General features: G+C 44.1%; 1 protein-coding gene across 1 annotated transcript in view; it reads right to left on the bottom strand.

Moving 5' to 3' along the window:
• ENAH (ENAH actin regulator) overlaps positions 1-20,912 on the bottom strand; it is a 105,478-nt gene that overhangs the window by 16,546 nt on the left and 68,020 nt on the right. Inside the window, 9 exon segments of the mRNA XM_045860584.1 lie at positions 206-254; positions 1,026-1,083; positions 1,240-1,385; positions 2,368-2,495; positions 2,498-2,674; positions 4,742-4,852; positions 6,754-7,034; positions 15,314-15,398; positions 15,805-15,816. Of these exon segments, the coding sequence (XP_045716540.1) occupies positions 206-254; positions 1,026-1,083; positions 1,240-1,385; positions 2,368-2,495; positions 2,498-2,674; positions 4,742-4,852; positions 6,754-7,034; positions 15,314-15,398; positions 15,805-15,816 (1,047 nt within the window).

Here is a 20,912-nt window from a genome sequence, read left to right as displayed (position 1 = left end):
GGTCTCCCAGCATCAAAAAGAAACTTCCAGCTGCTTCTCGGACAACAGAAGGCAGAGAAGAGAGGGAAAAGGCCAGTGCTTTCGAGTGTGGACAAAACCTTTAACGTCTTGGTAACCGAGCAGTCACTCGATCCAAACGCGGGGAAACGGAAGCATCACCGCACAGAGTGGGTTTGTCAAGTTCAACTGTACCTCCTGCACTTACCGGGCGTGCTTGTTGAAGGGGCCTTAGACGTTATGGGCTCTGAATCTTCCTAAACACACAGAAACAAGTATTAACGATGTCACAAGCCCGTCGTTCGTAGTTAGTCTGTACTTCCACCTCCAATACCCTCTCCGCCGCTTCCCCACTTGTTCTTTCCTCGGCCTTACAGGCTTCTCCCTGCTCTCGCCCGCCCAGCATCTCCCGTGCCGGTCCCCGCGGCTCCCGTCCACGGGTGTTCTCGCTGGGAACGGCCTGGCCCGCGCTGTCAGGCCGGACGGAGGCGACGGACCCGAGGAACGGTGCCCCCGCGGGCCCGGTGGAGCGGGAGAAACAATCCCACTGTTTGTCAGACACCAGGCTTCGCAGCAGACAAAGCGGAGTCTGCCCAGCTGAACCGGGGAGGCGGGGGAGGCAAGAGCTGAGGACCCCAGGCTCCCGGGGGAGACACCTGCACACTGCTGACCCAGTCTCAGTCCTCCATTTCAAACGCAAGGAGGTGGGGACCCTCAGGGGAGAAACCAAAGCCAAGACCCCAAAAAACCGAGCGACAGACTGTTCCCTCATTTCACGTGAGGCGTGGGTCAAGAACTGAACTCCCAGGCCTGAACTTGGGGCTCTCCCCACAACCCCACGTCTCACTAGGAATGTCATTAAAATCGTAACACTCATGACAAGCCGTTGTTAATAGCCGAGGAGCACAAAACTGAGCCACGGCGAGTTCTTATTGGGGTCCAGCCGGTCTCTGACACGAGCCCCTGGAGGAGCCACGCGTGCTGGGGCCTCGCCCTCCCAGGTGAGCGGGCGGCCCGCATTCACTCACGTTCCTGTCCTCCTTCTGTTCCGATTCTGCCGTCGATCCCTTTTCGGCGATTCTTCTCCTACAAAGCAGGCAAGTGGTATTTTACAAACATCATCCATCTCAGCAGGAAAGCTAACCCGAGAGGGAAGAACTGCATCTAGTTCAATTACACTTTGGAAGAAAAGTAAGACAAGACCCTGACCTCGGACCACGAGCGCACGGCTCCCTCACTCACCTCCGGGCCAGAAGGGCGCTCATCTCTTCCATTAGCCCGCTGCCCCCCAGGGGGAGGGGCCCGTTTCCACGGCCCGCGTCTGCCTTGGATGGGGCCGCGTTCACGCCAGCAGCGCTGCCCCCGCTTGGGAAAGAGCCATCCTCCATCTTAAGGAAACATACGTACATAGTAAACTCCTGTGTCAAGCGATACTGTGTTTACGACTCTATTATAGTCACAACAGAATACATCAGCATTAACCTCAATAAAGAACCTCTCTTTTAAAACCTCGTAAGAACTAGTAGGGTGAACAGCACTGGCCTTATTATATGGTGACACGAGTTGTCTCAGAGCCGACATCACCCGTCACGGGGACACCGCCCCGCACAGCCCTGCGTGTGCTGCACTGAACAGGACACGTTACTTTGGGGGTAAAAAAAATGCGTAACCCACCCCCAAACCGCACAACCTGAATTATTCTTGAGGGGACGTCAGATAAACCAGACTAAAGGGTGAGCCACAAAATAATGATTTTGCAGTCTTCAAAAATGCCAGTATCATGAAAAACCGAGGAACTGCTACAGATTAAAGCTCATTAAAGAGACACTACAACTAAATATAATGAGTGATCTTGGACTAGCAAAAAACTGACAGGAAAAGACATGACTGGATAGCACATGAAATTCAAATAGACTTGTAGATGACAGTATTCTATCAGTAACGTGTCCTGACTTTGGTAATTACTCTGTGGTCACACAGGGGAATGCCCCTAGTCTTACAAAACATACAACCGAGTATTTAGGGGACTCGGGACCCGCTCTCTCGGACTTACTCTCAGTTGAGACAAAAAGAAAAGTGTCTGTGTTTAAGTAGAAGGAAACGTACATGGGGAAAAGAGTAAAGGAAATACAGTAAAATATTAACTGGTGAGGCCAGCAGTTGGCTTTACAGAAATTATATTATCCTGGCAACATTCCCCCTAAATTTAAATTCTTTCCATTTTTAAAAATCTTTTCAATTTTTAAAAAATTTTCCAATGAAGTTGTTAACATAGGATTCACAAAATTAGAGCGTGTTAAATTCAGCATTTTAGGTACTGAGCAAGAACAAGACACACATAAAAACACAGTAATTTGGAAGCGCATTTACCCGTGACACTTTCCTAAGTTTTGCTCCAGCAATTGCAGCCGCCAGTCCAGTCAAGGGGCGATTGTCTTCCAACATGGATCCCGCAAAAAATCCAGAGGCGGGGAGGGGAGGAGCGGGAGGCGGGGGGAGGAGGGGGGGACCTGGTTAGGGAGAGGGGGTGGAGGAGGGGGTGGGGGAGGCGCTGAGGAGGGAAGTGGAGGAGGAGGAGGAGGTGGTCCTGGGGGAGGGGGGAGCGCCCCGGAAGCCTGGGCAGGACCTGGTGGGAGTGGAGGAGGGGGCGGAGGTGCAGGTGGTCCCAAGACCACGCCTGAGAGAAAGAAACATTAAATGAGACCGTCAACGACAGAGCTACATGACCATGCCTTACGTGGAACTGTAGGCAGACTGCCATGCTACATTTAATGGATGACTCCAACATTCACTACATATTAATGAGCTTATCATAATGTTCCAAGTCTAGGTCAGTATTAAAAAGACACTAAAATATAAAAACAAAGTGTACAACTACTTACTTTAATGTTAGAGCCTTATGAACTAGAACTACGCAACAGATCACCTAATTTAATCAGAATTTCTTTTTTGTCCTTGGGGATTTGGTAAATACACAAAGTAAATGCTTATAAAATTTGGAAGTCAGTATCCCTGAAAAAAGAAGCCACTGTATGTGATGGCTGTGAGTGCTACTTGAAATAACCCCCACTAACCTGTGCAAACCCTGGGTGTTGAGACAAGTTCTACAGCAGCGAGAACACGTGTGTGTGTGTGTGTGTGTGTGTGTGTGTGTGTCTGCAGGCGGCCAAAGGGGCCGGACTGAGAACATCGAGGGTGCTGCGTCCCAGGCACCAACACCCTAAATCACTACAGATCGAATTCCAACGTGCAGAGAGAAGTAAGAATCACTGAAGTTAAAGAATCTACACAATTAAAAAGCTAAAAATAATGACCAGAAATCATTAGGTGACGTAGAGGTTGAAGCACAGAGGTGTTTTAGGCTAGAAGACAGAGTAAGAGAAAAATGTCTAACTGTTCTAAAATCACAGAGAGTGAGGAAGAACTTATTACCAGAAAACCCAACGAGGAGGTACTCCCTTCCTTTAGCGTTAAAGGGGGTGTTTTAGCACAAACAAAATGCCATTTGCACGCTGGGGCGGGGGGGGGGGGGGGACATCTCTTGAGACTGCTGCCTTCGAGCAGGTCCGCAAGCTGAAAACCGAGATCACTCCCCGAAGAGCCCAGAGTGCAGGGCCGCCGCAGGTCTCCCGGGAGTGGCCGCCTGCCCCGGTCTGGCTAGTAATGGTGCCTCCCTGGCCCGCACTACGGCCACAGCGAGCTAAGCTAGAATTCTGGCTCAGTGTTTATGCAAATCTGAGGCGTCGATGAGAAAAATATATACGTAGCAATAACGAGCCTTATCTTGAGAACTAGGATTTTTAAAAAGAGGAGTATCTGAATCCAGACTCTGACACTGTTTCTTTGTAAGCACCAACTTCTTGTCCTATTCCTTCCGGTAATTCCTGCTAAATCCTATTTAAAAAGGGGGTGGGGTGGGGGGGGCGGGGAGGGTTGCTAAGCATCTTCGTATTTACTTCCAGAGCCAGGCCCTTCTCTACTCACAAATAATCCATACTGAGAAGTATGTTACCATGACAGCGAGGTCCGGGCAAGGGGGTGGGATGGGGGAAGGAGTAACTACAGAAGATGCTCTTCTCTCTCAACGATCTCTCTAGCCCACGACTGCCTGTAACTGTGGACCCCGGAACCCTCTGGGGCGGACACCCAGCCTGCCACCCTGTCCACCCGCTGCTGCGAAGGGAGGCTCCTCCACAGGGCTGGGGGAGCACCGGCCCTGGAAGCCCAGCACAGGAACTCAACGCGGGAGAGACAGGACCAAAGTGAGACAGGGTCAGGATCGGAACTGCTGCAGCGGGGACCCTAGGATGGATGACACATACGCAACCACCACAGCAGGGCACTACGTCAACCTCTAGGGCCTACCGAAACGAAAGGGAGACAAGTCGGAACACACACGTGTTGCGTGGTTCAAGCACGGCATTGCTATCTTTCCAGTGAAATTGAAGAGAAATGTACTGAGGAAGCCTTTAAATACTGGAAAACACCTCCCCTTATGATCCTGCTGAAGATGCCAAAATCCAGTTCAGTGTGAAAATTCCCCCTATCGATCCTCCAGAGACGATGAAGACAGCAGAAAAGAAAACCACGCTAATTTTGTCCATTAGAAAAAAATACGGTACCGTGGCACCGAGGGGTTCGACCGTCAAAACCCCCCTCCCCAGGCTTCCGGGCCATCCCGGATGCCGACACGGGGCATTTTCAGGGGACCGGCGGTTCGCAGCGATGATAACGGGAGCCTTACCCGGTGGGGCTGGAGTCTCGGCCGGCTGAGAGGCTGCCTGCAAGCCTGGCTCAGAAGCAGAGGAGTCTCCCAGCACAGAGTTTAGAGGAGTCTCCACAGAGGCAGGGGCAGCTGCAGAGGGAGAAGGGAGAACACTAGGCTTGGATGAGGGAGTTGAGGCAACAGGGGTGCTCGGAGGAGGAGAGGCTTGCGGTCCGCAGGGTGACAGCGGTGCGAGGGGAGGTGGCGGCGGCGGCGGCGCTGGCCCTGAGGTAGGCGGCGGAGACACTGGGTTCGCGACAGAGTCAAGCAGCCCGTCGGGTGCCGTTGGCGACGGAGGCATTGGGGGCGCAGGAGAGGAAACACAGACAGGGAGGACAGGCCTGGGCCCCGCGGCTTTGCCTGGGGGGCTGCTGATCACTACTGGGGGGGAGGGAGGGAGGGGCGAGAAACCGGACGTGGGCCAGGCACCGGGCTTCGCGGCTGGAGGCTGAGAAGAGGGTGTGTTCGCGGGAGAAGAAGGCCGAGAGGCTTTGCTTGGAGGGCGAGGAGCTGCGGCGTAATGGGGGAGGACCGGGTGGAAGGCTGACCCTAAGGAGGTGGCGAAACGTGCCGCCGGGTGCCGCAGCGGCGGCGTGGGGGGTGTGGAAGTAGGTGGCAAAGCGGTCACTACAGCGTGATCAGGAGTGGCCTCTGGCACTGCAGCCGAGATGACTTTAGCGTGAGGTGGAGGAGGTGCCGGAGGCGGCTGGCAACTGGCACACTCGGGAAGTGGAGCGCTATGCGGGGAGCTGTCGGAAGGTGGCGCTGGACAGAGGTGGGAGGCGGCAGCGAAAGACAGGATAAAAAAGGAGAGAGAAAAAGGGAGCTAGTAAAGCCACAAAACCAGCATTCAGACAAAAATGTATAAAAGTAGACTACAGTTAGTACAGAGAATTTGGCACGTGCGCAAGTAACCGATTCCACCCGAGGACATTTGCACTCGTGAACACACTGCTGGGGTCCAGGAGAGGACGAAGGAGGTTCCTTTCCATCTAATGGGCAGGCTGGTCGTTTAAACTGATTAGCTTATCCTTTACATGAAAAGCACAGCACCGGGGTCTTAATTTCCCTTTTTCAGTCCACCAAAAAAGTACATTAAGATTACACGAATAAGGGCTACAAACTGAAGAATTAAGTTCCGCTTTTTTTTTTAATAGAACAAGCAGCCAAATTGGCAAACCTTTATTATAAAGGCAGAGGAACTTTCTATTCAATGCTTATTTGTGGAAAAGTGTTGTTTTGTTGGCTATAACCCCCCAAAATAACTAGGGAGGTAAAGGCCAAAAGTTAGGTCAAACAACAAACCAGTCAACCAGTATTTAACCAGCCCACGCTGAGATTTTTCATATAGGCATACGGAATAAAAACTAATGGTTAAATCCCAGAATAAATGTTCATTTCAGCCAATGTCAAAAGACCTCAAACTTTCAGTCATACTTATTTAACCCACGAGTCTTTTCATAAATTCCATCGTTTAATAACTTTCACAATACTAAAAAATATATTGAAATAACTCGTCAGTTTTAGAGAAGATATTTTTCACCGACTGTTTTTAATTCCTCATTCAAAAACTTAGGAAACAATTAGGCAAATGTCTTGATGAACTGCGTTATAATAATACAGCAGTCAAGACAATTTAAGCAAACCTCTAAAGGGAAATACAGCCCAAATTCCTCCAATATAAGAAAATTCACAAAAACACTTATACCTCATAGCCAATTCATAGGGAGTTAGAACAGTTAGAATGCCAGAAAAAAAATTTTCCAAGGGCTTTCTTTAAGTCTCCAAGCAATAAAAGCAATACAGAGAGAAATAAAAAGAAAAATGTGAAAGTAGCAATTGCTATTTTATGAACTTTTTCATAATTTCTGATCGTATTGCTTAATCCCCAGCATCTCGAGTGTGAGATATCGTAATACATGACTCCTCCAAACACCACCCACCCTCCAAGCTCCGATACCAAGACCACGCATGACGGGCAAACTCCTTACCAGTGGTGGCTATTCTCCGCTCCCGCTCCCACTCCAGCTGCTCCCGCTCCAGCTGCTCCTGGCGCTCTCTCTCCAGACGCTCTCTCTCCAGACGCTCCCGCTCCAGCCGCTCCCGCTCCAGGCGGTCCTGCCGCTCTCTCTCCAGCTGCTCCTGTTCCAGGCGCTCCCGCTCCAGCCTCTCCCGCTCCGACCTCTCCCTCTCCAGCCTCTCCCTCTCCAGCCTTTCTCTCTCCAGCCTTTCCCGCTCCAGCTCCTTCTGCCGCTGCTGTTCTTGCAGTTGCCTGGAATTGCACAGAAGTGTTTTAAAATATGCACCTCTGGCTACTCACCACGAAAAACCTGTTTCTTTCACGGTGAACCTACGTGACCCTCATTTCTGATTCAAGTACAAAGCCGCGAAGAACATACAATCAGCATCTCTCCCCATGTGATGGACCACCCTGAACAGAGATGACTCACCAGTTTCATATACGTGAAAATAATTTCTCTTAGTAAGATCAGTTTTGGGTGACTGTGTCAGCACATTACACTCATGTCTCTCTTTTTTTAAAAAAGTTACCTTTTCAACAAAGATTTTAGTTTTAGAGAGGGGGAAGGGAGGGAGAGAAACATTCAGTTGGCTGCCTCTCACACGCACCCCAACTGGGAACTGCACCCACAAACCAGGCTTGTGCCCTGACTGGGAATCGAACTGGTGACCTTTTTGCTTTGCAGGACAGCATCCAACCCACTGAGCCACACCAGTCAAGGCATGTCTCATTTTATTCTGTACCTTCCATGAATAAAATGTTGCAGATAAATGGATTTTCCAAACAACTGAACGTATCACTTTAATGACCAAGGAATTATTTTAATCACTCAATAAAAAAAAATTCTAAATTTTAATTTCCTTCCTAAAACATGACACCAAAGCTTCGTTGTACAAGTAATGCATTATCATTTTAGAAAACACAATAGCTGATCACAGGACTAGCTTGAACAAAGTTTCCTAAATGAAAAAAAAAAAAGAAAAGAAAAAAGAAAAAGAAAAAGAAAAAAAAAAAACAACCACAAACGAACTCAGAGTTAAGTAAGAAGAAAAGAAATAAAGTTTAGTAAGAAGAAAAGAAATAAAGTTTATGGCATCCCAAGTCTCATGAGCAGAGAAAGCCATCACTAACATCTGGGCATTCATGCTTGCAGACTTTTCCTTCTGTAAAAGTACACACATAAACTTTTAAAAACAAATAAAGTAGAATAATAGGTACCTACCATTCTGTTTGAGTTCTCCCACTTAATATACTATAAAAGGCCTTCTAAGGCACTTAGTTCTACATCTTTATTCTTTGTGACCGCACAGTGTTCCACTGTCTGCCTGTCCGCGGTTTACGCGGTCACCGAGCGCTGGGCGTGCCAGTCCAGCCCTGTTCCTCCGGCTGACTGCTGACTGCAGTAAGCGTTTTGCCTCCACTCCCCCTGGGGCCCTTTTTTAACCGCACCTTAAGGACCACTACCAACACATTATTTGCTAAGGGAAAAGATGTGTTTTGATTTGCACTACGGCTTTCAACCTTCCTGCAGGAATCTGGTAGTAGTGTTCCTTGCTGTGATCCGCCCTGGGTGTCCCCTTCTTAGGCGGCCCGCTTGCACCAACACTTCCTTTTCGTACTTTCACTTTTTACAGTGAAGTCCTCAGCTCATCTGAACCTCCTCTGGGGCCGGAGATGGGAACTAGAGCTCGACCTCACACGCCATCTGCGGGACAGATGACAGCCCCGACTTAAGATGACTCCTTCATATGCGTGTGGTGGCAGCTTCTGAAGCTCCGGATCGTTTTGGTCCATGGTCTGTCTGTCTGTCTGTCTGTCTGTCTAGTACGGCACCAGCATCTTGATGCTCTGATGTCTGATACGCACGTGCTTTAATACCCAGTCAGGAGCATCCACCCACCCTTACTACTCTTCTTACATTAAAACCCGCAGAGGCCCAATGTCTGTGGCTCTAAAACACAGCTGGTTTATTACTTTCCGTACGCATATGTCAAAGAACAATAAAATGTCCCCAAGTCCTCATCTGGATCTAAATGATATTCTTGCTCATAAAAGCTAACTCTTCAAAAAATAAAAGATAAAAATCTATCCTCATCTTACACATAATATATTTATTTCATAGCACTGTGAGGAAGATTAAGTGAGGTAACGCCTTAAAACCCCTTTTTTATAAAGAACCTGGAACGTAAGACCACTTGATCAATGTGAGCTATAATAATAATAATCTAGAAATTTCAAACTGGGGCTGTCCCTGGCCTGGCTAATAAACTGGCCAGGTTTGGCTCATGGGTACAGCCAAACAATGGAATGTGTACACTACCCTTTGCCCCTCCCAGCAGTACCAATAAACCAGTAAGCCCTTCCGGTAATCTCTCCCCTTCCTGTTTCCTAAACTGACTAGAAAACAAAGAAAAAGCCCACCTGGTGAGTAAATTAATCCCACTTCTCTCACAAAGACACAAAGCATCTCTCTGGACAGGTCACCATACTTAATAATAACTGCAGGAGAGAACCAGAGGAAACCTATGGTAGTGTTTACTCTGAGTAGTAGTGGTTTAGGCCACTGGCTACTAAATAACCAAATCAGATTTTTAGGACACAGCACCGACTTCATTATGCTATTGGATAAACTGCTAGCTGCCAAGTGTCTGAGGGATGACAATGTCACCATCGCAGGGAGGAGGGCAAGAAATTAGGTGCATTTAGAGGAATGTTTTTAAAAATAAACTAGACAAAGCCAGCTATCATATTTTTTAATAACCTGTATCTAATGAATAAGTTCAGTTAGGTCTTATATTAACTTGAAAACACACAACATGTGTTTTTTTTTTAAGGGCATTTTAAATGTAATACTCTGAGCAATCTATCGGGTCCGAAAGGCAAACGACAAACCCATTTTTTCTAATAAGAATATATCTGAATGCAGAAACTCAGGGAAAGTGCTTCACTTTACATTAGCAGCTGCACCAAGAAATCAGTGAAGAAAAGATCCAAGTGACCAGGTCGTTTTGCACCTCTGTGCCACCTCACGTTTTCATTTTATTAAAATAATATAAGCACATAGTTTTCAAAACTCGTAACAAAACCAGCAGTTCATTCCTCCAACCCTCCCACCCATTTTCAACACATCAAAGACAATTACTGTCAATTCTCTGGATGTTTCGTATGTCTTTTTAACTTTAGATGCCACATGCTGACTTTCTAATGAGAACATGCTTTCCCAAGCCCCTCGCCACACACACAGTTTTCCCAGTAGTCACGGGAGAAGACTGGTTTCTGCCGATTCAGTCGACACTCCGAGCTTGTTATTCCTGGGATAATGTAAATACTGTCCACAGCTGGACCACACAGTATTCTAAGATTACATCTCATTTCTTACTCAAGTTCTTGTTTTGTTTTACCCCCAAGGTAATGGCTGCTTCTCTAGGCAACACAACGCTTTTGACACACACAAAAGGAGGTTGAAGTCAGAGGGAGAAGAAGGCTAGGTACGAGGGAAACGAATCGGAAAGACTCGTGAGTGATGGCATTTACAACAAAGGGTGTCCTGACTCGAGAAGACTATTCCGTATGTTATACTATTCTAGGGTTTCCGGTCCGTAAAAGATGGAGAACTTGGCTGATGTAGGGAAAGAACGCAACGCTGAAGATGTCCCAAGTTCACTGACAGACGATGGAAGTCTGTAGCTCAGACAGCTGCAGGAGATCCTGCTGTTGATTTTCTTGATTTGAGGGTAAGAAGGAAAAGTGTTACGAATCCTAGCTAATTTTAGCCTGCTCACCCAAAAAGTTGCCCATCTAACTATGTTTCCCAAAGCAGTGTGCCAAACAGAAAATGTCAAGTTTACAAATCTTTAGTATCCATCCCCCCTAAACGGGGTGCTATGTAAATCTGACTTTCGTGTCCTCTAAAGCAGGAATTTATATAAATTTTCATAACCGTTCACAAATATATAAACTCTGCTTTTTCTTAGAAATATCACGGCCAACTCAGACTGGAAATGCATGTGATCCCCCTTCCTAGAGTCCTGTCTACAATACAGCTGTTCGTACGGAAAATAATGAAACTGTAAACCTGCTTTTGCTTCTCCACCTTGGAGAATCACCTGAAGACTTTTTGGAATACAAGAGCCCTAATTCTGAACTATGGAAAAATTCTGGTAGAGTTCTTTTTCTTTGAAGTGAGGATATTCGTTTTAAAACAATTTGAAATATATATTTTTTTCTCAGAAACAATTATAGTGCTGGTGACCAAAATTAGAGCCAAGAACATTTTTTAAATAGTATCAGAAACAGTTCCCCCCACCAACCGAAATATTTGTTTCTGCTCCCACAAGAGGTGTCCCCAAATACAGAGATGTACAAAGCACTGGCCCACGAGATTAATAGGTTTTGTATATATTCAAACACATATTTTAGGTTGACTCAAAGTCAAGTTTAGGCTGATGTGTTAAAGCAAGCAAAATATAAATAACAAAATTTAAAACTGTGGCCCTGGCTGGTGTGGCTCAGTGGACTGAGACCGGCCTGCGAACCAAAGAGTTGCTGGTTCGATTCCCAGTCAGGGCACATGCCTGGGTTGCGGGCCAGGTCCCCCATAAAGGATGCGCAAGAGACAACCATACACTGATGTTTCTCTCCCTCTCTTTCTCCTTCCCTTGCCCTCTCTCTAAAAATAAATACATAAAACCTTTACATAAATAAAAAAATTAATAAAAAATAAATGAAATACATTAAAAAATTAAAACTGGTTTCATTCAGCCTTACCTATAACCCACAGAGTTAGGGAACTAAGAGTGATTTAAATTTTGACGTCATGAAGTAGGATGGCAGACTAGGAAGGATGTTCTGGGGTTGACAACATTCAGTAACACTCTGATCTTACGGACACTTGTCAGAAAATAAAACTGAATAAATAAATATGTTCTGATCATGTCATGTGGCCATTTGTCAGAAAATAAAACTGATAACATACATATGTTCTGCTCCCACCATGTGGCCGCTTCATGTCTCTGTTAGCAAACACATGACAACGGACAAAACTACACAATATAATCAAGTTTTACCGTCAGAGAGCTCCTGAGACCAGGGACGATACTCACAGGAGAAGGCGGTCAACCTTCGGCCCCTCCTGCCTCTGCAGGCTGATCTGGGGTCTGAACACCCTCATTGCTCTGGCCCCGGTTCTACACGGAGGCTGCTACTCCCCTTTTATAAGTCCCGGGTAGTGGTGGTGATGTACGAGCTATTTATAGATATTAACTACATTCAGTTCTGTGTTGAGACTAACAGAGGACTGACTCATGTTTCTCAGAATATGTTTTGCATCACAGTCAGCCAAGGAAGACAAATATTAATGAGTAGGAATCAAAAGCCAGTATTAGAAAGGATACACATACAGACAGAAAACTAAACTACTACAATATTATCATATTACTAATGTAAAGGTGTTGGACTAGTAAGATTTAACACCTAGAGTAAATGTTTTATCAACTCAATTTTACTTTCATCACAAATAAAGTTAAACTCATAAAATATTGTACATATATTGGTAGACCGCCCCCCAAAAATCAGAATTATTTTCAGGAGGGGGGGCCCTTGTAGTACAGGCTCCCCCACGAGGTGAGTGTTCTAGGAACCCATCTGGATCAGTGGACCAGCTGGTGTTGCAGTGAGAGGCTGTGTTCGGTTTCAGTGAGTTTTTTTTTAAGACTCTTTCAACGCCCATTGCCCATTTCATGACGGGTGATTTACGAGCGCACCTGCCGCACCTTGAGCTGAGTGTTTAGCGGTTTTTTGACCAAAAAATGCATGACCTTCGTGCCCCATCCTCTCTTGCTGCAAGCAACTTTTTTTTTTGTCTGTTTCCCCAGACGAAAAAAAGTCCTCAAAGGGAAACATTTTGTGGATGTGGAAGAGGTGAAACACAAAACAGCAGAAGCTCGAAAAGGCATCAACAAAATCAACTAGTTCAAAAACTGTTTGGAGCAGTCAAAAAAACATCTCAAGAAGTGTACTGCATCAAATGGAGAGTGCTTTGAAGGTGGCTGAAGTTTAAACACGTAAGAATAAGTACATCATTTTTTAATAAATAAACTCCGGGTCTTTTCTGTGGCAGAAAAGAACAGGAAGGGAGAAGTAACAAAAAGAGCCACTAGAGCACAGAAAGGAAGGCAGAAAACTTAGACTAGACGTGAAGCAGCATGTCCATCGGATTTGTGGAGACACAAAGCGAATGGTGGAGACAGAACCGAGATGAAATTAATATTGAAAGAGGAAGAAACGGGTTCAGAAGGTTTCCCTCAAAGGAAGAGGAGCCTGTGCATGACTAGACAGAAAATAATTTAAAAATCCATACCAATTTTTTAGAAATTTGGATTTCACTCTTCAAAATGAGAAAATTAAGGCCTTCAACTGAACAAGTATAAACAGCGTCTCCAATTTTCAAACCCTGAAGTATTGCCCTGGCTGGTGTAGCTCAGTGGATTTAGCACAGGATGCGAACCAAAGGGTCACTGGTTCGATTCCCAGTCAGGGCACATGCCTGGGTTGTGGGCCAGGTTCCCAGTAGGGGGATTGCGTGAGAGGCAACCACACATTGATGTGCCTCTCCCTCTTTCTCCTCTCCTTTCCCTCTCTGTAAAAATAAATACAATCTTTAAAAAACAAACAAACCCTTAAATCTCTACTTAGAGACAAACAGAAAAGCCTGAGGTCCAGGTGGGCACTGCTAGGGCTGGCACTTTGATCGGAGAAAAAGTATCCAGGAGGCATGCAGTTCCCATAACAATCACTAGAACTTCCCTCAACACCGACTCCCAGCTGCCACTGCGTGCCGCAAGCTCTCGGCAGCCCGCTGTGTGGCGGGTCTCGGCCTGTGGCCCACAAGCCAGCAGGCCCTTCGTGGTTTCTGTCTCCATCCCCAACCATCCCGGCCTCTAAATACTGCCTCGGACTACTTCCTTGCAGCCGTACTTACCAAAATTATGTACTATGTTTTGGGGTTTTCCTGGCTCCTCTTAGTTTTCTATAAATTTGTTAGTCCCAATAATACTGTGATCGTTTTTTATTAATTACTTTCCTGGCATGCGTGTGCCTGTACAGTATCATTACAGCTTACAACTCTTGGAATTACTCTGCTATGTTGAAAACTCTCAACAGGGAACTGAATTTACTCTATCTTTTAAGCTTTCCTTATTTCTACAGAAACTTGATTTTATTTATAAAGTCTGTTGATGACAGCATCACTCCAAAGAGTTAGACTTTCACCAAATTTGGAGGCTATTTCAGGAGTGATCTACCTGAATAGACAGACTGTGGCATGAATGAACAAACAAACTGGCAAATGAATAAATAAGTAAAACCACGTTGGGCGGTCCTAGAGGACCTTCCTCAAGAGATAAGCAGTTCAGGAACCAGGGCGAGAGATTCTCTGTCGGGGAAACGTGGTGCCTGTATTAAGACGACACAGAGAACACGAGGAATGTTTCACATATAAGATCCAAGTCAAAAGCCACAAGAAGAAACACCGGCTTGTCACAGAGCAAGGGCTTCTCAGTTGGAAAAACCCATCCGTGCGACAGTTCCCAGCTCCCCAGAACAGGGTGGCCACTGGTGGTGGGGCCAACACATCTCCAAAAAGCCTGCGTGTGCTTGAAATGTGAGACCTGGTTTCAACAGCTCGATGCTTGTCACTGAATGCACCTGAATTTCAGAAACCAACTTTGTTACCAAGTAGCTTATCATTCAGGGATTCTGCTAGTTCAGAAAAATTACCCCTAGATGAGTCTGTATTATCATTTCAAACGTATTTATAAATGGCACCGAAAGAATGAAGGTAACGGTATTGATCTCACTCAGCCAGCAGTGTGGTCATAAACAGAATGATTTCATGTTCCATTACTACACCCGATCAATGGTGATGTCTTGAGATCAATGCCTCCCACAGAAGGCCAGGGCTAGTTCAACTTTCCAGTTAAATCAGTCATGTGAAAGCTGTAACAATCACAGGTTAATTTATAACTACAATAAAAATAAGACTTCTTGAAGTACATACATTTTTATGCTATTTAAAATATTTAAATATACATGAGTATGATTTTTACAAAAAAAGCAGCTATGAAATTTTATTAACATCTTCTGTTCAGCGTTAACAAGAATGTGCTCATTTATTAATGCTGATTCCGAAACTTAATAAAAGTTCTGACTTTCTTTCTTCTTTTTTAAAGATTTTATTTTAACTTACATTTAGAGAGAGAGGAAAGGAAGGAGAGAAACATCAATGCGTGGTTGTCTCTTGTGTGCCCCCAAGTGGGGACTTGGCCTGCAACCCAGGCATGTGCCCTGACTGGGAATCGAACTGGCGACACTTTGGTTCACAGCCCACACTCAATCCACTGAGCTACACCAGCCAGGGCAAAGTTCTGACTTTCAAATGGCTAATGAGACCATCTACTTTCAATATTAGGATGTTCATAGTCTGGTCTTCCACAATAGAATGAAAAAGTATAAACAGGAACTAGGAAACTGACCTTCTTTGAATTTCCAATTCTTCTTGTGATGGGCCATTTTGAACTTGGGCAGGTAGCTGTGAATTTTGTCTAGGCAATGTTGGCCCTAAAAAAGGGAGGAAAACATTATGGATGAGCATTATCTCAGTATTTAGCTGGCTAGAGATAAAACCATGAGAAAAACATAAAACCATCACATATTTACAGATGTGTCTCCTCTTTGTTTAGCAAAATAAAAGAGAAGCTTTACATAACACAGAGCAAATGAAAGACTGCAACATAATACTGTCATCACCTCCAAAGGCTTACTTGAAACAAATGGGAAACACCAACAATAAAGGAAAAAGAAACATTTATATATGAAGAGCTTGAGTAAAACAAGCGTTTAATGGGCATCTGGAGAGGCACCTAAGCTCGACATTTTCTGAGACAATGAGACATTCTTTTGGGGGTACTTATTCATGAAGCGGAGAGGGGGAACTTAAATGAAAAACCAGAATTCAAAAACTCACCTAAATAGAACACTGGAAATGAAAAACAGGAGAGAGAAAGCATGAGAACCTCATTACTGGACTGATGGCTGTCAATGCATTTATCAAATTTGCTCAATCAAAGCTGCCACTCTTGTTCAATGGCCTGGCACTGCCGGCATTGGTGAGGACAAACTTCCGCTGAACTTAGTACATAATTAACCTACTTATCTGAATTTTTAAGGTAACAGAGGTAATCTGACCTTTCCATCTGGGGTTATAAAAAAACAAAAACACTTGCATTCAAACCAACATAGTTCTGCCATGAGAAACGATGACCATCCGTTCCCACACACCATGTACAAGGTAGACCTACTTTTAGCACCTGATAAAGAATGCCACTAAATTACGGGACATTTTAATGTCACTGGCTATAAAAATTGAGTGTGTCATAGATCGAGATAAATATTGGACCTAATGTACAATGCCTACGGTTATAACAGAAGTCTTGAAATCTAATCCAGTAAACAAGAGAATAAAGAAATAGTTATCTTCCACTCTTGGAGAGAAATACACATATCTGTGAATTCTAGTGCGCCAGCAAATGCCCAAGCAGATGTTTTAAAAGTGTTTCGTAGACCACTAGTATAAAAAACAGTTAATAAGTAAATGCTTCTAAAGCAAACTCTTATAATCTATAAAGTAATAGCACAGAGTATTTTATACTAGTGGAAGAGACTTCACAACTGGAAGGATGAGGCTCATTTAAACCTAATAAAGAACTGGTTTATCCCAAGTGCAGAAAAACAAGTAATTCGATCTGAACTTACCCACTAATTTTTGCCTCATCTCTTTCACACATTTTTTACATTAATCGTTTAATTTGTCCTCTAACGACAAATTAGGTTAACAACTGCAGTGATATGTTTCATTAGATTTCCTAAGAGTCTGCTATTTTGAGAACCACAAAATATATTAATCTCACATAATCAGTAGCAACAGAAAGATCAAAAACTTTAAAAATGAGAATTACATACACGCTTAAATAGCTGCATAAATGAAGGTATAGAACTCGTCTAATGAACAGAATGGAATTCCTTCCTTCTTTAGAAAAGTAATGTAATAGTGTAAAAATACTGTCATACACCAATGTTCAATATTTCACAGGGAAAAGGTGTCTTTTTTGGCAGAAGGGGTCCATATGAGGTAGGAGGTTAAATTTGAGAAAATAAATTATTCGGGGGGAATATTTTATATATCCAAAGTCATGTTTATCTAAAAATATTAAAAGGGCATCTCACAAAGCGATTTTGGGTTGACTGTTTTTGTAAAATGATGCTGAGATGTTTACGTGATAACCTCAGGCTGCTCGGATAATCACACGGCAGGCCAGACTTCGCTGGCCTCCATCTCAATCAAGAACGCGCTCACACAGCTACATCCAGGGCAGGCGCTGCATCTCAAGGACAGTTTTAATAGATAAACTCACCAATTAAAAGCCATCAATGTAAGTTTTAAGTCAAATATATGAATTCAAGAAAAAGATATCAACATGTCAATTCTGTTGGTTTTATTAAACAGGCTTTTTAAAAGAAAACTAACAAAAGTCAATATAACTCACCAGAGAGTCTGAATGAGAGAAAAGTATCTTAGCAATTTACAGAAACTGTTTTGGATTGTTTTTTAGTTAAAAGTTTACTCAGCAAACTTGATTTAAAAATAATTTAGTACAGTTTATTCATGCAGCTGAGAAGCAAAGAAAAACTTCATCAAAGATCCTTTTAACATGGGGGTGGGGTAGGGGGATCCTATCCAAACTCAACTCTTAAAATTCTCTCGACATGGTTCTTTGTGACAGTGGGCCACTTGTCTTTCCACAGACAGCATAAGCACCCTGCAAGCATTAAATAAAAGAGTTCTACATGAATCATGGACGTCGGGTACACAATGACATTTTTTTCTTCCTGGCAAGCATTCCGGGGGTTAGACAATGGGCAAGTTGTACCAAAGGCACCACCACACACAACATGAAGCAGCAACTCGGATCGGGCAAGGTGTCAGCTGCCACCGAATTTTCTGGATGTGACTCTTACTCAATCCACACAGGCCGTATGCCTACACGAGTGTCTGTGTCCCCACAGAATACAGAAAAACGGTCCTTTCCTGACCAGTGGGCACGTGACGGTATTTTAGGAGCATCATGTGGTGGTTCAAGTTCTCTTTTGGGAAAAAAAAAAGAGAGAAGAAACACGTAAACCTGCTTTGTTCCTACTATATTATCATAAAGGACAACAGCTATTTGAGGGTTAGTTTGGGTTAGTTTTCTCTATTTAATTACCACGGCCAAAGGCAATGGTTGATCTTAATTTGCCCTGGGCTAGAATTCATGTAGTAAAGTCTGTGAATTACAGTTCCTGATAAAGGAAAAGTGTTCGTGTTGCTTAAATGGCAACCCAGAAGGGACAGAGCCAGAACAGAATCTCTCTCTAAACACAGAATGAATGGCAATTCAGTCTGGCCTTCAGTTGAGTTTTGGCTAAAGCACATTTTACTCACTGTAACATTTTAATTTTCACAGATACAGTTTCACACTCAGCCACAGACTATTTAAGAACACAGGACCGAAAGACAAGTAGGTGTTGTTATACACAATACAATCAAGTGTAAACTCAGCTATGTGGTAATTAATATTGTTTGTACAATTCAAGATAATAATGGGGGAAAATCTGCTTTTTAACACATAATTTTACAACTTAAAAAATCCACTTCTATTAAGGCCAAATCACTCCTCTCTCCTCAACTGGGTAAACTGCACCTATCAGTCTGCGGGTGGGACTCAACACATTCAGCAGCAAGTGTAGAACATCCAGTCGGTTTCCAGAAAGAACTCAGGAGTCCTAATGACCCAAATAGGAATAGTCGCTCACGGCTAGTTCAGAAGAAGGCCTGGAAGAACGCCCCAGAGGAGGCAGAAAGTTCAGAATCAAAAGTTACTGGTGGAAGGCTTCATCGCAGCGGCTAACTGTGGCTTCTGGGGGGGGCGGGCAGGGGACGTACGAAGCACCCAACTAGAGGCTCACTGCTCAGCTGGGTCGCCTGGAGCGATCGTTAAACAGAACGGGAAATGCGCTAGAATTTTCACTTTTGAAAATGTGTAACATGCACATTTTTGCCTTAAACCAGCAAGGACATAAATTTAGAAACAATTCTCCTCACAGATAGAGAAACAATTATCAGTAATCCTGAAGAATTACATCAAAAGCTGAGTCAAAAAATGGATAAAATATGTATACGCAGCTGAACCGTTTACATAAAACTTTAGCAGTATATCACTTCATAAGTTTATCTCCGATTCAAAAAATCTGGCCAGGTATTCAGGGACCAAAAAAAGGCATATGTGAGTTTTAAAAAAAAATTTTAAAGCACTAAGATTTGAAAACTACTTTCTGAACTTGGGTTTTCAAAACAAAGTTTTAGGCTCTGATGAGGACAAAAAAAATTCAGAAAGGGTGTGTGTGCACGCGTGTGCAGGTGTGTGTGTGTGCAGGTATCCCTTGTGTGAGGACAGGGACATGCACGTCTCTAATTAACTGGAGTTTGGGGTGGCTAAGTGACACATCTGGTCGGTCCACACAAACAATACATGTGTGTGCACACTTGTGTATACGAGTGAAAGGAAACACTCTCTAAAGCCTAAGTTCACTCCAGAGCCACAGACACAAACTATGAATAAAGGAGGCTGGTGGTCAGAAGCCCACCCACCAAAGCAAGCAAGAGCGCGCACCTGCCCGGCAGCGTGCACACCCACAGATGAATTCAGGTGAAGAAGCAAAAGCTCCCTTCTACGAAGGCCATTTACCTTCCTCAGATCCTAGTAAGATGGATCCCCCCGCCAAACTCCAAATTAAAAGATTGCTCTCACGCAAAATAGTTAAAAACAAAAACGAACAGAACAGCTCTCTCGTTCGTGTTGAAAGAAGTGAACGAGAGTTAGTTTTAAGATCCTGCTTCTCACTAAACCCTCGCTGAGACGCCGACTCGGGAGCTGACCGAGCACCTGCGTGGACCACGACAGGTATCACGACATGGACAGCAGCTTGCTGTGTGTCCTGAATACCACAGGACCAGACTATGGCCTAGGGAAACAAAGGTCATGGAAATGCACAAGGAGCATGTACCACAGCTTGAAGAAGTAACGTAAACATAATGGTGCTTACCACAGAAAACACATCGCAAATTAGTGCGGTCCTGGGTAGCAGTGACCTTGCTCTGGGCTGCAACAGACACCTCGGTGTTAGAAGCTTCGAAGGACAAAGGGCCATCTGAAGAACTTCACATAAACTAAAAGCTGCTCTGAAAAGTTCACAATGGGTTTATACAGACTTCCTATCTAAATCCTCCTTCTGGAAGTGCTGCAATTTAATAAAAACGTATCCTCTTTAACATTAGCTTTAAAACGGTTAGGTACTGTCTTATTTGTGGAAAAACCCCGTGAGCCACAGTTCAAATGATGCTCGTGTAGCTTAATTATTTCCTGAGTCATACAGTCAGAGAGTGCAATCGATTTCTGTATTACAGTTACATTTTTTTAAAAGCAAATGAAGCTGAGGTCCAGGAAGTCAAGATCTATGGCCATTAGAGTTAATTTCTCGGTATCTACCCTCCTTTAGCATTGCCCACGCAGGAGAATTTGCAGCTGAAAAAAAAATCTAGGGGAAACACTTAAGAGAAATATTCAGATCTACTAGTTGAAAAGGACCACAGCCACTTTAAACAGCCTATAGCACTTAACGTGTTTTACATTCACTGATGTAAAATATGAATATCTTCACTTGGTTTTCATGTGGAAAAATAGCAAAACGACTCCGTGTTTTACCAAGCCACTTATTATTGTTCCTTTTTTCTCAACATATGTACACATATTTGATAAGTTATCTTATTAAAACGTGTGGCCACGTCAAACAGGCATTTACTATTTAGGCCACCTTCATTAAAATTTACCTTTAGCATGAATGAAGTGAACTCTTTTTTACAAGACAAAACTGAATGAGAAGAAGTGATGGCTGAGGAAAAGGGAGAAAAGGCTTTTATCAAATCAAGGTGACACCAAAATTATTTTTTTTAGTATTACAGTAGTGACATGCAAAACC

This window comes from Phyllostomus hastatus, unplaced genomic scaffold (genome assembly GCF_019186645.2).
Source record: "Phyllostomus hastatus isolate PE091 unplaced genomic scaffold, TTU_PhHast_1.1 phas_contig_148, whole genome shotgun sequence".
Taxonomy (NCBI): Eukaryota; Metazoa; Chordata; class Mammalia; order Chiroptera; family Phyllostomidae; genus Phyllostomus; species Phyllostomus hastatus.
Note: the sequence above shows the minus strand (reverse complement) of the source record. Positions and strands in the feature narration are given on the sequence as shown.